Below are 16776 nucleotides of genomic sequence, written 5' to 3'. Positions count from 1 at the left end.
TTAAAGAAATGGTTTCAGGCTGCAGACTGCAGAATGGAGAACTCTCTGGAGCCAGATGGAGATTTCTGAGCTGTTACTGCAGCTTCCTGGGGTGCTTTGAAGGGGCCAGGCAGGTGCCCATTGATTTAGACCTTCTCTTTCAGGGCCTTTTGTGTTAGGGCCAGCAGGGTACAGGAGGGGGCGGAGGTGGAGGGAGGAGGAGGCACTGGTTTGAGAGTCGAATCGTGAGAGTGTGTGTGGGTGGGTGGGGGTGCAGGGAGGACTCGTGGTTATGGAAGGTCAAAGCTCTGAAAGACTTTCAGGATTAATCTCTTCAACATTCCCTAAGGTGTGAGCCACAAACATTAGCTCCTGGGGATGCTAAATAGACTTTGTGCCCAAAACAGTGTATTAACAAAAAGATTTGTGAAACACGAATGAAAGCAGAATGACAGGGTCGCTTTTTGCAGGACTTGCCAGAACTCTGAGTATGAGATGGAGGTTGGAGGCACCTCCTGACAGAGCATGCAAAGCCTCCGAGTGCAGATTCACTGGGCCACAGAAGCCTTCTGTCCAGATGTGCCTTGCTGAGCCTGGGCTCCACTGAGCACGAGGAGGGACCTGGTCCCAGAAAGGGTCACCACTGTACTGGGTCCCTTGCACATTGACTTGGCAGTTGCTCCTTATCTAGACCATCTCTAGCCAGTCCCAGAGGGCCCCAGCTTATCCAATCTGCTCCTAAGCTGCAGAACCACCATGGTTTCCAGCACTGCAGCCCTGATCTTGGGGCTGGTGTATCCTCCTTCACTGCCATGGGATAGGTTCATGCTCAGCCCGCTCCCCCAGGAAAGGACAGGACCCTTCTCCAGGCTGCAGGAATGGGGATGTGGGACCCAGGGGCTGGGACCAGAACAAGAAGGGCTCTGCCACATCCCCAAGGACTCCAGGACCCAGCAGGCAGGGTCGCCGGGGGGTGGGTCAGTGGGTCAGGTGAGAGCTTTGTTGACAGTCCGTCACAGTAACGGGTCCCCACTCTCTGTCCCTTTACCCCGTTCCCGGCCCCTGGCTTGGCCCTACCCTTGGTGTCATTTATTCATGATGGGGTCAGCAGACTCAGAGAAAACAGAAGGGTGGTGGTGTCAGGGGTCAGACAGACGTGGGCCTTCAGGGGTGGGGGTGTCACCTACCTGCTGCACCCTCATCTGTAAGGCGGGGCTTGTGGGGCCAGCACACAGGCTGCAAAGAGCAGGCGGGATGTGTGTTTTCGCAGGCTGTGCAGGGTCAGGCCTGCTAACCCCCTTTCTGTCTCTGTCTGTCTCTGCAGCCACGTAGACACCAAGGAGCTGTGTGGTAGGTGCCTGGCTATTCTGGGACCAAGATGGGGGTGCTGGGATGGGGCTGGAGGAGAAGGTCCTGAGGCAGGGGAGGCTGGGGTTAGCGCAGGTGGAAGGGGCAGGAGTGCTGAGTGGGAGGGGCAGGACCTGTGATCCCTGACCTTTGCCTTTCCTTTCCCAGATTACTTTGTGGACCACATGGGTGACTATGAGGATGTCCTGGCCTCCCTGGAGACCTTGAATCACTCTGTCCTGAAGGCCATGGGCTATACCAAGAAGGTCAGTGGGTGTAGGTGGCCCCGGGGGTCCAGGGCTCCAGTGCTGCTTCAGTTCCACCCTTGCCTAAGGATGCCTGGATTTTTGAAGACAGGTGCCAGGGAGGCCTATCTCAGGGGTGGGCTTGGCCTGGGCCTCTTCCTAGCAGCTGAGATAAACTGGGAAGAGAATGGAATGGCATGGTGAATGGCTCTGGTTGGGAGCAGGAGGCATTTTCCCGGAGTCAGACCTGATCCTGGGCTGGGGTCTTAGAAAAGGTGGCTGCAATCACCCTGTGCCCTTAAGGGGTCCCCAGACAGGTGTCGTACCCTCTAGGTCGGGCTTACAAGACTGGGGATGGGGGTGGGGTGGGGTTAGTTCATGCATCTGAACCCGGCCCCATATCAGGTTCTCAATGCTCAGTACCTGGTTTAATCCTCACAGCAACCCTATGAGTGGTTACTGTCATCTCCCCATCTCACAGCTATGGAAACAGAGGCTCACAAAGGCGAACTCAACAGAGTCACAGCCAGACAGCCATAGCTGCTGGCTGGGATGAGAGGGGAAACTGAGTCAGGGGCCTGACAGGAGGCATGGGAGTGCAGCATGACACTCCAGGCACACCCAGGAGGCAACTAGAGGGTCAGTCAACCAGGAGCAGAGGGCAGCCATTGGGCACACCAGTCCAGGCCCACGGTGAGGGAACTGGGAGCATGCAAGGATGAGGGACACACAGGTGCTCAAGGCAGCAGCCACCATCACCCTGAGTTTTGGGAGCCCAGAAAAGCCCAGCCCTGTCTGCCAGTTGAGGCCAGGGAACTTAGCTGATAAAACCAGCCAGACCTGGCTGAAGGATCTGAGCTGGTCATTTCCCTTTCTGAGCCTCAGTTTCTCCATCTGTGAAATGGAGACATCCATCTTATGAATTATGAAATCTTTCAGAGATTGAGCAAAGTAAGGCTTCTGAGCTATTGAGCATACAGGACAGAGCACAGAGCAAAGGCACCTGCTGGTTTGTATCAATAGGTTCCTACTGTATGCTCAGCCAGACGTTAAAACCCATTCTTTGTGATTTTCCCATGCTTCTCAGTTACTTCCTGCCATGTATTAGAGAGTCTCTGTTTTGCCATATATCTAAAAATAGCTGGGCCTCATTTGGAACCTCCACGATTCCACATTTCCATTTCTGTCGCAGTATCATGCTGTTTTGAGTCTTGCCGTTTTAGAATATATTTTAATACCATGTAAGATCTGCTCCCTCCAATTATTAATCTTTGTAGAATATTGTTTGATATCCCAGAGTATCAAGGTGTAGGCGGTGGATTAGAAGGTAGCATGGAAAGATCCCAGGCTTCTGAGTCACCCAGAGAAGGGTGGCAACCCCAGCTCTGCTCCAAACAGGCAGTGTGAGGTCACCATATGCTCACGGGTGACCCTGGGAAATGGAAATCACCTCCTTGCGCCTGGGTTTTCTCACCTTAGAAGGGCCCATGACCTAGCCATGCTGTGAGGTGTTCATAACATCCATGGTTGCATCTTAGTCTTTAGTCAGACTGTTCAGGAACATAACAGAGTTCTCCATCAGTGTCTACCGATACAAGTTAGACCGGTTTTAGAGATCTTGCTCTCAGAAATCATATGCGTATGATGTCAGGGGTGGTCTTTGGTTTTTTTGGCAGTCGTGGTGATGATAGGTTGTTGCATCCGTGATTGGCATTTCTTTTTTTTCCTTTTTGTTTTTTTTTTTTTTTTTTTGAGACAGAGTCTCACTCTGTTGCCCAGGGTGGAGTGCAGTGATGCAATGTCAGCTCATTGCATCCTGTGCCTCCTGGGTTTGATTCTCCTGCCTTAGCCTTCTGAGTAGCTGGGACTACAGGCGCCCGCCACCACTCCTGGGTAATTTTTGTAGTTTTAGTAGAGATGGGGTTTCATCACCATGTTGGCCAGGCTGGTCTCAAACTCCTGACCTCAGGGGATCTGCTGCCTCGGCCTCCCACACCTGCTGGGATTCCAGGTGTGATGTGATTGGTATTTCTTGTGCTTGCGTAGTTCCTCACTGGTTTTTGTTTGTAGAAATGCAGCTTGTCGTTTGTTGTTTTCAGTGCTTTTCTTGTATGTGCTGTTTGCTTTCGTCAAGCCGTAGCCTCAGTTATTAAGAGTGCCGTTGTCTCTGCATTGTAACACGTGCCCCTCTTGCTTCCCTGTCTATCCTGTGGCATTTCCCCCCATGTTCTAAAACATCGTGGTGGGGACTGGCCAGGCACGCTTGTTTGGCTCCTGATTTTCGAGTGCATCTCTAGTACTTCTCTGCTGATTATCATATTAATACCGGGTCTTACTTTAGAATCCTCATCAGCATGTTGGAGAAATATTTTTGCATTCCCTTTGTTCCATTTTGTCTTAGGAGGGTGGTAGTGAATGTTTTCAAATGCCTTTTGGTATTTTTAAATGATCATATGATTTTTTCCCCTAAGCTATTGATGGGGTGGATGCTATTTTTAGATTGTTTCATATTGAACAATCCTTAGCTCCCTGTGATAAGCCCTAATTGGTACATTATTCTTTTATCACATTACTGAGTCCTTGTCATGAGCCAAGAATTTGATCTCTGTCTCCATTGGGAATGGAGATTGGATGATAGCTTGGAAATCATTTTGTGAGGTGGTTTTGAATGTGTTCTGTGTATGAATCAGCTTCTGTAACATAGAATCATTTTTCTACATAAAAACAGAATTTATCCATAACTCTTGGGTCTCGGTGTTAAACAAGGGAGGGGATTATCTTCATAGTTATTTTAATGTCATCCTTACTTTTAGTCAACTTTTTCACTTTTCCATTGTAGTATATTTTTAAACAAAACTGCCCTGGGCATAGTTGTTTTTACCATCAGTCCTACATGGAATGTTTTTACGATTATTTTTAAAAATCTAAAACATTGTTTGACACAAGCAGCCACTTAATGCAGATTAAGTTCAATAAAAGATCTGCTGCCCCTCACGGTGGCTCACGCCTGTTTTTCCAGCACTTTGGGAGGCTGAGGCGGGAGGATCACTTTAGCCCGGAAGTTCAAGACCACCCTGGGCAACATAGTGGGACCTCGTTTCTACCAAAAACAAAACGAAACAAAACAAAATTAGCCGAGCATGGTGGCATGCGCCTGTAGTTCCCACATACTTGGGAGGCTGAGGTGGGAGGATCTCTGGAGCCTGAGAGGTTGAGGCTGCAGTGAGGCACAGCATGCCACTGTACCCCAGCCTGGGTGACAAGAGAAACCCTATCTCTCAAAATAAAAATAAAAAAATAAAATTTGCTGCTATAGCTCACATCCTAAGTGTCTCCTATTTTTCTACATTTTAAAACTTTCTATTTGACAGTTTTGCCTGTTTTAATTAGCTGTTTGAAATATCAAGCTCCTGGCACATTTATTTAAATTTCATGACATGTTTTCTCATTTATTTATAGTTCCTATCATTATTATTTCCTCCCTCTTAAAACTTTAGGTTTGTTGTTTTTGCTGTTCTTTTTCGTATGTGAAATGGAATGCTTGCTTTTTTTGATAATGTTTGAAATTTTAAAAATTTACTTTTGATGGGGGCTGGGTGCAGTGGCTCACACCTGTTATCCCAGCACTTTGGGAGGCCGGGACGGGCAGATCACCTGAGGTCAGGAGTTTGAGACCAGCCTGGCCAACATGGTGAAACCCCGTCTCTACTAAAAATACAAAAATTAGCTGGGCGTGGTGTCAGGCACCTGTAATACCAGCTACTTAGGAGCCTGAGGCAGGAGAATCACTTGAACCCGGAAGGTGGAGGTTGCAGTGAGTGGAGACTGCGCCATTGTACTCCAGCCTGGACAACAAGAACAAATCTCTGTCTCAAATAAATAAATAAATAAATAATGGCCGGGCACGGTGGCTCACACCTATAATCCCAGCAGTTTGGGAGGCCGAGGCAGGTGGATCATGAGGTCAGGAGATCAAGACCATCCTGGCTAACACGGTGAAACCCCGTCTCTACTAAAAATACAAAAATTAGCTGGGCATGGTGGCAGGAGCCTGTAATCCCAGCTACTCGGGAGGCTGAGGCAGGAGAATCGCTTGAACCCGGGAGGTGGAGGTTGCAGTGAGCCGAGACTGCACCACTGCACTGCAGCCTGGGCAACAGGAGTGAATCTCCGTCTCAAAAAAAAAAAAAAAAAAAAAAATTACTTTTGATGTTCCCATAGCAATCATAGATGTTAATGTGTAGTATTTTCACCCTCTCTATTCTTTGAGCAGCCTGTTATGTTCTCATTTATTTTTCAGTTCATTGTGTTAAGACAAAACTGAATGACCAGTGAGGTTTCCACTCTATTTTTTAAATGTACTGAGATTTTTCCATTACATTTGTGTTTGTTTTTATAACTATCTCATGAATGCTTGAGTTGGTGTGGATTGTGCTTGCAGAATTATCAGATTTGAAAATAGCTATCCTTTCTTTGTTATGAAATATGTGCTGCTAAGAGACAATTTTTTAAAGGTAAAATTATGTCTCTTCTGCAAGTATTAAAATGCGCACATCAAATATTTTTTCTTTTTCTTTTCTTCTTTTTTTTTTTTTGATACGGAGTTTCTCTCTTGTTGACCAGGCCAGAGTACAATGGCTTGATCTCAGCTCAATGCAACCTCTGCTTCCCGGGTTCAAGCGATTCTTGCACCTCGGCCTCCCGAGTAGCTGGGATTACAGGCATGCACCACCACGCCCGGCTAATTTTTGTGTTTTTAGTAGAGACGGGTTTTCACCCTGTTGGCCAGGCTGGTCTCGAACTCCTGACCTCAGGTGTTCCACCTGCCTCGGCCTCCCAAAATGCTGGGATTACAGGCACGAGCCACTGCGCCTGGCCCAAAGATTTTCTTTAACTCAATGTGAGAATCAGTAAGATGTTGGAACTGGCTCAAAAGAGAATTGAAAGAACTTGTGCACTAATGTATTAGGTAAATAGCAGTTCCGAAATCAATTGGTGAATAAATGCATGACTGGTCACTATCCCAGGGCAACAACCAATTGCCCAGTGGAGAGTGCCAGACAAAATTCCTGGGCATTTCTGAGGAAGAGAATTTTTTTTTTTTTTATAAGATGTGGTCTTGTGTTGCCAGGCTGGAGTACGGTGGCACAGTCATTACTTGCTGCAGCCTCAACCTCCCAGACCAAAGCGATCCTCCCACCTCAGCCTTCCAGGTTGCTGGGACCACAGGTGGGCGCCACCACTCCTGGCTAATTTTTTTCTTCTCTTTTTTTTTTTTTTTTTCTTTTTGGTAGCAACAGCGTTTCCCTATGTTGCTTAGACTAGTCTCAAACTCCTGGGCTCAGGCAATCCTCTCCCACCTTGGCCTCTCAAAATGCTGAGATTACCGACATAAGCCACCATGCCCAGCCAGAAGAGAACTCTTTGAATTATTATAAATGGTCTATGTCCACAGAGTTGTAAAAGTTGCTCCAGGGAGGGTAGGAGTGGGGTGAGGGTTGAAACATTACCTCGTAGGTACAATGTTCAATATGTGGGTGATGGGTACACTAGAAACTCCACCCCCACCATGACGTACCCGTGTAACAAACAGGCACATGTACCCTCTGAAATCTGAAATAAAACTCATAAAACATAAAACCCAACTTTGTGTCCTCTGCTTCCCTCCTTTAACAAGTTCTCAAATCTATCTTTCAAATAAATCAGTTTTGGAAAACTAAACAAAGTAGCTCCTGAATAAGGAAAGACTTAGATAAACTAGAAAAAATAGTGAACTTAGAAAAACAAGAAACCCAAGAGTTGTTTTTGCCCATTTCAAAGACTTTCACTGTTCTTTCTAACAGTGCCCTTTGCATCCTTATTTATTATTATCTAATGTTTTTGTCCTGTGAGACAGGGGTTAGCTAATTTCTCATATTAAATTGTGTTTTGTCATTAAATCTTTGTGTTTCTAATGGTTTTCCTTTCTATATTTTTAGCCATGTTGTTTGATGCATATAGACTTGTTACAGTATTTTTGTTATATATAAATGGTATGTAGTTGATATGCAAAATTTAGGGAGTAAAGTATAAAGAAAATTCAAATTGCTTCTAATTCCCACTATCCCTAACCACTGGTAACATTTTAGTTTATTACCTTTAGCATTTTTTATGTGTATTTCTTAAATTTACAATCTGTGTACAAAAATATATTTCCTGCTCTTTTACCTAATATTTTAACATTTTCCCCATGTTATTAAAACTGTTCAAAAGCATCATTTTAAATATTTTAATGTGCTTATTTTTCTTCTTCTGTTAGGTATATTAGATTATTTCCAAGTGTTTGCTATTATGAATACCTTGTGGGAAACATAGTTGTCCATATTTTGCACTATTTCTTGAGGATAATTTATCAGAGTTGGGGAATTACTGGGTTAAAAAATCTGAGCAGTTGATGGCACTTGACATATAGCAAAATGGTTTGATTAGATGGCTGTAAGCATTGAAGTCCCCATGGCTATATCCTGTGTCAGTACATGAAGATTTAATAATGGCATGTCCTTGTTATAACTTATGCCTTTTATCATTATATTCCTTTCTTGGGCAATACTTTCTCATTTAAATTCTAGCTTGACAGTGATATTGCACCTTATCCTGTTCATTCAATCACAAGTGGTTACTGAATCTTTACACAGGCTTTTCTTTATAAGTCCTTTGTGCTGTTTTGGTTTAGGTGCACTTCTGATGGACCTTGTTTAATCAGATCTAGGACTGTGTCTTTATATAAGGGAATTCGGGCTGCCTTTTTCATTATGATTGTTTTATTTGGTCTGACTGTTGTGTTTTGTTCTTCCCTTTTTTTATGCTTTCTTCATGTCTTTTACATTTTACCTTTTGGTGCTCTGCCCTGTTTATATCATGGATTATGATTTGGAATGTACAATTCCTAGTTTTTACTTTACAAAAATACATTATTAACATTCTTAATCCTATTTTTATACTTAGCTAATAAACACTTTCTCTTCCCTTTGGGAATAAAAATAATTTTTAAGATTTTAGGCTTTTTTTCCCTATACTTTATTGACTAAATCCAATATAGTTGAAATTAAACCATTAGTGGTCAATGTTTTTATTTCCTAACTTCTGTAACCTGAATGTTTAATTTGAGTGATCGCTGTTACTTCTTTTCACAACTTCCCCATATGAAGAACTTTCCCTCATTGAAGCCCAGATGACTTAGGACAAATTCTTAAGCATTGTTTGCAGAAAAGGTGCTCATCTAGTAAAATTTCAGAAATTTGCAGGTTTCTGGAGATCTCCCAGTTGTTCTACCAATGAGTGACTTGTCCACTGGATGCAAAATTTCTCCATCTGAGACTTTCCCTATGGAGCCTGTGGAGCTGGTCTCTTGTCTGAGGCAGCTCAGTCCCCTCACCATGATATAATATACTCATGTAACAAATAGGCACTTGTACCCCCGTGTCAAATCTGGGATTGTATCTTTACGTTGGGGAATGTAGGCTGCTTTTCAATTGTGGTGGAGGAGGAATCAGGAAAATCTTCATTTTTTTACTCCTTGGAAAATAACTTGTCTTCTTTGGAATTCAGCTAACTGGTAACACTGATCCCTGACCACATCTTCAGTCATTGGTCCGGGTGCTTTTAACACACACTTCAGCCCATTTTTCTGCTTGATCACTTCTAGCAGCCTTTTTCTTTATGGTTAAATATTTTACCAAGCCATGCCTTTATGTCCATTTTTGGCCATTCGCGTGTCTGGAGTCTGTTGATTGCTGGATCATGTGTGGTTTCGGTCATTGCCATGTATCAGGCTGCCGGAACCTGCCAGGCTGTAAGAACCTGACGTACTTTTGGCCATGTACTCTCTCAGGGTCTGTTCCCCAGCAGGCCCTGGTCCAGCCGTCAGCTCGGGGGGGTTGTCCACCTCCACCGTGCCTTAGCTGTCTTCTTGTGTGCCCCTCCTCCTCCTCCTCTGTTTCTCAGTCTGTCTCTCAGCCGTGTTTCCCATTGTGCAATTATTGCTAATTAATTCCCAGTCAGAGTGATGGATGGTTTAATTTGCTTTCCTTGAGAGCCGTGTTTTTCCTTGCCTTGCCAGGGACTGGGCAGAATTCCAAGGCGCCTGGGGCAGGTGGCTTGGGAAGGGCGGGGTCTTGGCAGAGGAGGCCAGGAGAGCAGGTCAGGGTTTGGGAGACCCAGGATCCCCCAACACAGCATCATTTTCATCATCTTGTCCTTGAGCGACATGCATAAGCAGAGCCTTCTCCCTTCTGCTGTAAAGCCTTTGCAACCCAAAGCATCTCCACTGGATCCAAAAGCTTGAGAAATATCCTTGCAGAGTCTCAGGACAGAGGTGGAAATTCTGTTCCACACCACAGAGCAAAACTTGGAGAAAACTCTTTTTCATCTTTTCCCCAGAGTTCCCCTGGTCGCAGCATCTGCTAAGACCCCCTCTCTGATTCCCCCCAGGCTCCTCTCTGGCCGCCTCCCTTTGATTACTAAGCCCCGGGCACTTTCCTCCCTTGAGCAGCTTTTGATTCCGTTTTGTCGTTTTCCTTAGTAGCAGCCTGGAGATCCAGAAGCCCTAGGAATCCTCCTTGGAGGAGCAAGGAGGGAGGGAAGGTTGTGGATTCTTCTTGCCTCATGATTATCCTTGTCACAGCAACAACAAAACCACCAGTCGCTATCACTGCCACCATCACCGTCATCTTTACTGTAGCACCTACTGTTGATTGAGTGTTTGCTGTGTGGCCGGCCCTGTGCACAGCATTTTATACACATGTCACCATTTAATCTTTACTAGAACCTTGTAAGATAGATACTTCAGTGACCCCATTATACTCGGGGAGGTCACAGAGCTAGTAAGTGGTGAAGCCAGGGTTCAAATTTGGTCTCTAAACCTCTAGCCTCTGCATTGGACACACTCCAGCCTCTAAGACTGGACCCCAGGAGGCCATGGGGTCCTCCCTTCCCTTTGCAAAGCAAATTCAGCAGCACCAGCTTCCCCCTGACTCCTGTGCTAGACCCCACCTCAAATTTCCCTCCCACCCGTTTCCCCTCAGTGCCGCTTCCCTTCCCTCTACAGGTTTATGAGGGCGGGAGCAATGTGGACCAGTTCGTGACCCGCTTCCTCCTGAAGGAGACAGCCAATCAGATCCAGTCACTGCTGAGCTCCGTGGAGAGTGCAGTGGAGGCCATCGAGGAACAGACCGGCCAGCTCCGGTGAGTCTCTGAGACCCTGCAGGGTACCATGGGGGTATGCCGTGCATATCCACGTGCCCACCTGCTGCTTGGTGGGGGTGTCTGTGTACCTAAGAGCTGGGTAACCTTGGGCAAGTTGCCACAGCTCTCTGTGCCTTCAGTGCTCCGCGGTGTAATATAGGCACGATAATATGCCTGAAACCTCAGCCATTGCAAGGACTGAATGAGATAGTAAATGCTCAGGAGAATGCCTGGTGCACGTATGTATTAATATAGTGAAGACACCGTTTCCCAGACTCTAATTTGTTTTGCCGCATCCACATACTACTTACTGTTTATGCAGAACTATTCTGTGGTTTCGCCCACATTTTATTTTTAATTTTTTTAAATTTTAGACAGAGTCTTGCTCTGTCGCCCAGGAGTGCAGTGGCGTGATCTTGGCTCACTACAACCTCTCCCTTCCCGGGTTCAAGCAATTCTCATGCCTCAGCCTCCTGAGGAGCTGGGACTGCAGGTGTGCAACACCATGCCTGGCTGATTTTTGTATTTTTAGTAGAGACGGGGTTTTGTCATGTTGGCCAGTCTGCTCTTGAACTCCTGGCCTCACGTGATCCACCTGCCTCAGCCTCCCAAAGTGCTGGGATCACAGGCGTGAGCCACCGCACCCAGCCTATTTTCTCTGTCTCTCTCTCTCTTTCTTTCTCTCTTTCTTTCTCTTTCTTTCTGTTTGTCTGTCTTCTTTTTCTCTTTCTCTTTCTTTTCTTTTCTTTTCTTTTTTTTGAGACCGAGTATTGCTCTGTTACCCAGGCTGGAGTGCAGTGGTGTGATCTCAGCTTGCTGCAACCTCTGCCTCCCAGGTTCAAGCGATTCTTCTGCCTCAGCCTCCCTAGTAGCTGGGATTACAGGTGCCCACTGTCACATGCCCAGTTAATTTTTGTATTTTTAGTAGAGATGGGGTTTCACCATGTTGGTCAGGCTGATCTTGAACTCCTGACCCCAGGTGATCCACCCACCTCGGCCTCCAAGTGCTGGGATTGCCGGCTTGAGCCATGGAGCCTGGCCTTATTTTATTTTTCGACACAGGATCTCGCTGTGTCCCCCAGGCTGGAGTACAATGGCACCATTGTGGCTCACTGCAATCTCCAACTCAGGTTCAAGCAATTCTCCCACCTCAGCCTCCCAAGGAGCTGGGGCTACAGACATGTATTCCCACCACACCCAGCTATTTTTTGATTTTATTTTTTGTAGAGATGGGGTCTTGCCATGTTGCCCAGGCTGTTCTCAAACTCCTGGTCTCAGCAATCCTGCTGTGTCAGCCTCCCAAAGGGCTGGGATTACAGGCACGAGCTGCTGCACCCCAGCCCACTTTTGAAAATTAGAGATCAGTTTAGGAAATGGCATATGGTTATAACTGCACTCTCAGCACCACATGCTGTAAGTGAAGTAACTGTAAAAACAAGCACCCATCATTGCTTACCATCCAGCTTGAATCCTGAGGCTTGCCACCTCTCTGTTAAAAACAGAGACTGGGAAATCAGAGAGAGGTGTTGAAGACAGTAGTAGCAAGTTGAGACTTTCTCAGGAGGACTGAAAGAGACGTGAAAGCAGGTGGTTTTCTCACAATATTTGGTCTTGTGTTAGGCCTTGTTTGTATGCTTGAAACCATGGGAATGCATCTGGGGTCCCCTCCTAGGTGGTAGATGCTGTGTTAGGGCTGTGACCTGGTATTTAGAGAGAAGTGGCATTCTCTTGGCTCAGCAGTCCCAGCTCCCTGGGGACCACGAGCACACCCCACCTCCATTTGCTGTTCTGAGTTGAGACAAACCCCTCTTTGCCCAGTTCTTCCCAGAACAGCTCATGTGCTTGGCACAGAGAAGAAAAAGAGGAAATGCAAACAGATGAGGGCAACAGCCAGGTGTTGGCACCCAAGCTCGATTGAGCCTTTAATTTCCTATGCAGAGGCACATGAGGTCCAGGATGTTGGTTTGCTGGGGACAGGAGTTTGATTGTGTGTTTCTTCGTGGGTGAAGAGCTGGTCCTGATCAGATATGGTTGTGAAGGTCGCTCTGAGATACTGTTTCCAGATGAGTTTGCTCTGAGCATTTGCTGCTGAATCACTTGGGAAAATTAACACACAGATTCCCGGGCTCCTGGCCATACCCACTGGCCAGAATCCCTGGGACCGGAGACCAGAACTCTGCATGTGTGGTCAGTCTCGTGATTCTTGGGTTCCCTCAAATTAGCAGCCATCACTATGAAAGCTGACACTTAGATTTTCTTGTTTTTCCTGTTCCTATCTTGATGAAAACTTGCTGTTTTGATTCTGCCACAGAACAGATAGTATTGTTGCACGGTTTTCAGAGCTGACTTTCCGCACTAGGCCAGCTCTGTCACGTGTCAGCAGTTCCGTCCACCTGCCCCCACGGTGGGACCTTACTTGGGGATGTGGTCGGAGGGGCAGCTTGTCGTGATGCCTCGTTCCACACGTGCCTCCCTCGAACTTCCCCAAATCTCAGCTAGTTTGGCTCTAGGCTGTGCGTCCCTGAAGACTGTCCTGTTTCCCAGCCCCGGGACAGTCTCCCAGGATGTCGCCCCTAGCACAGGCTACTGGCTCAGACCCCACCGCCCAGGAGCCCTGAGCAACCTGTCATGGTCTGAGGGACACATTTAATTTCCTGCTGGTTTATAGAGAAGCCATGATTGACACCACAAAGACTCTGCCAGCCTCTCCCCTCCCAAGGTGGGAGTCGAGTTTGCTCCCTCGGCATGGGAGAGAGCCTGGCTGAGTGCGCAAGGTTCACAAGAGTCAAATTCCAGAATGCACCAAGACCGTGGTGCACAGACACCAAGGGAGTGTGGGGGCCATGCACAGGGCACTGTGTGTGCCTTTTGGGGGGAGTGTCTGTTTCTGTATGTCTGCCGGGAGCTTTTCAGCATCCTTTTGCACGGGAGGATTTGGTCATGCACTGAGCATTTTTTGAGTCACTACTATGGGCTGGGCACAATGCAAGGTGAGCAGTGTGTGTGTGTGTGTCTGTCTGCCTCTGGCTAGCTGTGCCTGTCATGGCACAGGGGTGTGTGCACATCAGTGTGCACAGGAGTAGGGGTGTCCAGGGCCAGGAGATGGGGCCAGGCCCAGGTCAGGATGACAGTTTTTGTCGTGTTACATCCCCACTGTCTCTTTAGGTCTCGCTTTTATGTGTATGTGTTGGAGGGAGTCTTGAAACCAGGTCCACCACCCTAGAGGGCAGCAGACATTAAATTGGCTTATGAGGGAGGGGGACTTGGTCACACCACAGCTTGGGCTCTACAGGTGCCCGAAAGCTTCGAGCTGTTAGGGTGGGGGTGGGCGCCTGGCTCAGTCTCACCGTGGAACTGAATCTCTTGGGGGAAAAGGCCTGGGCCGTGGGGTCCTAGAATGGAGCTGAATTCAAATCCCAGCTCCGCCCAGCTAGCTGCGTGGCCGTGGCTGAGTCACCTGCTTTACAAACCTCATTTCCTCCTCTGTCAAAACAAAGGCCAAGATGCAAGTTCTGTGCATGTGTGAGCCCACTGTCGGTGCTTAATAAATGCCTGTTGAAGCTGCTAGAAATGATCAGGGCCCTGAAGCTGCCGTCATAGTCTGTGTGTTTTCCATTCAAACTGCAGACAGAACCACAGCAAACCCAGCCACGGTGTGGCACAGACCTGGTATGGAAGCCCCACTCGCGCCTCTGCCCCCAACCACAAGCTCATGGCTGTGGAACAAGGCAAGAGCCTTCCATCTGGTGAGAGAAAGCAGGGGCCCTGGTGGGGGTAGCGGCTGGAGGTCCCTAGGAGTTCTGAAAGTCCTCTGACGGGGACTGGGGAGATGAGGGGCCAGTTTGACGCCCCTGGAAGGGCTGGGTGTTTCAGCTTCCCCCCAAAGCCCTCGCCCTGCCCCCCACTGAAGTCTATGTGTCTCTTTCTCTTCCGCAGCCACTGAGGATGCAAAGGAAGAGGGTCTGGAAGCGCAGATCAGCCGCTTGGCAGAGCTGATTGGGAGGCTGGAGAGCAAAGTAAGCCCTGGCGTGACCCCTGCCTCTGCTCCTTCCAAGCCCTGAAGGAGGGCAGAGTCAGGGCTGGGGTTCAGGACAAAAGTCTGGGCTGCAGAGGGGCCAGGGAACCATGGAAAAGACATCCCTCCGTGGGGCGTGGGTGCCGAGGACGAAGCTGAGGATCAAACCCCAGGGGATGCGTGTGTTGTTCAGGCCCAAGGAGGGGTGCCTGGGAAAGGGAGTGTTGGAGGGTCGTGTGGGCTGGCAGGCAGCAGGAGCAGCTCCAGGAGCAGAGGGTGGTCAGCAGGGGCCCTAGTTTCAAGGAGACTTTGCTCTGAAATGGCTGGAGCAGGTATTGGCCAAGAGGTAGCCCCAGGACGAGAGAGAGATGTGATGATTCGGGAGAGATTCAAAACAAGGAAGTGTGATATGGGACATCCACAGGTGATAGAAAATGGCACAGCCCCTACAGAAAACACTTTGAGAGAATGTTTCATGACTCAGGATAGAGTGCTCACGATTTGACCATTTGGTGGAGAGAAAAGTTTGTCTTAGGGCCTACGGAGAGATGGACTCAGGTATTAGAATTCTGGTTGTGCCGCTTCATAGCTGTGTAGCCCTGGGCCAGGGACTTGTCCTCTCTGAGGCTTAGATTCCTCCTCTGATGATCAAGAAAATACCGTGGAGAATGGGACCCCTCCCTCACAGGGGTGTCATTAGGATGAACCAAAGTGATGTCTCAGTGGTTCAGCACAGGGCCCGGTGCCGTAGTTTGCATTTAATATGAGCAATGTTAGCAATTATTATGAGGCATTCTGTTACCCAAGCCTATCCACATGCACACACCACACCCGTATACCCACAGAAGCCAAGGTGACTGAGCTCCCAGAACCCTGGGATTGAAGTGGTTTTATGTTTCTCCTATTTTTCGGTATTTTTTTTTACACCCTTTGTAAAAGGTATTGCTACTTTTAGTTTGGGGGTTCTGAGGAATTCATGGGGGCAGGAACAAGGGGCCCCCCACACGGAGAGAGGCAGAGGCAGACGTGGAACGAAGTCCGAGGGAGGAAGCTCAAACTTCCTCCTGCAGGGATGAGGCTGAGGTGGAGTTACCCTCTTGTTGAAGTCGGCTGGGCTGCGGGAGCGGCTCGGAGGGGACCCCGTGGCCCGGTTGTCATAACAACTCAGCGGGCGCCTCGGGAGGGAGACTCTTTGAAGTTTATTTTTAGAGCCCGGTCGCCCTAACAACCAGGCTGGCTGGTAACCACGGAGTACCTGGGCGTCCTGGAGACGGGGTGGGACCAGGTCCTCCTCCCCAGTCTCTAATTGGCCCGGGCGGTCAGCAGGGGCCAATCCAGGCCTGGCTTCAGGCCCCGCCCTTCACCGGCTAACCTGGGCTGCCAAGGATGGAGGCCCTAGGGGCGGCTGGCTAGGAGAAGAATGGGGCAGATATGGGGGCCATAGTGCCTGTCTTCATCCTCCTATGGCTCTTCCAGCCCAAGCCCTGCAGGACCCCTCATGGATGCTTGTAAAGCCATGGAAACAGACCTGTTCTTGCCAGGCACACCTTCATCACTTGCCAAGGCATGTTCATGCTGTGTGACCCGGAGAAGGCAGTACACCTGCCAGGATCAGCTACTACAGGGCCCCTTGCTCAAACATTTAGAACGTCACGGTGGTGACTGCACAGACTCATCCACCTGCTGCTGTTTTCCTTATTAACCGGTGTTTTTTACCTGTGCCCTGTGTGACTCCCACAGACGGTCTGTCCTCATGGAGGATGGATGGAGACAGCCACAGAGGTGGTGGTTAGTGGGCTGCCCAAGCTAAAGGAAGCAGCAACAGGATCTTGTGTGTCAGCGTCAGGTAGAGACGCTGGGTTCAGACCCACGCTCTGACACTTACACGGCTTTCATGCCTTCAGAGCCGGGGTTGTCTGCCGTGACAGAGTGACTGGGGAGCATCTGTGAGGGCTTGGCCCTGGGTAG

General features: G+C 48.3%; 1 protein-coding gene across 3 annotated transcripts in view; it reads left to right on the top strand.

The window, feature by feature from the left end:
* Window positions 1-16776, top strand: part of NECAB2 (N-terminal EF-hand calcium binding protein 2) — a 34023-nt gene that overhangs the window by 11385 nt on the left and 5862 nt on the right. The window contains exons 4-8 of one of the 3 annotated variants that reach the window (XM_031658061.1): window positions 1304-1329; window positions 1495-1592; window positions 10657-10793; window positions 14421-14539; window positions 14730-14809. In XM_031658061.1, the coding sequence (XP_031513921.1) occupies window positions 1304-1329; window positions 1495-1592; window positions 10657-10793; window positions 14421-14539; window positions 14730-14809 (460 nt within the window). The remainder of the gene's footprint in view (window positions 1-1303; window positions 1330-1494; window positions 1593-10656; window positions 10794-14420; window positions 14540-14729; window positions 14810-16776) is intronic. The other 2 variants (XM_031658062.1, XM_017953614.2) reach the window with 2 other exon arrangements.

This window comes from Papio anubis, chromosome 18 (genome assembly GCF_008728515.1).
Source record: "Papio anubis isolate 15944 chromosome 18, Panubis1.0, whole genome shotgun sequence".
In the NCBI taxonomy this organism is placed as follows: domain Eukaryota; kingdom Metazoa; phylum Chordata; class Mammalia; order Primates; family Cercopithecidae; genus Papio; species Papio anubis.
This window is presented reverse-complemented; position numbering and strand designations above follow the sequence as displayed.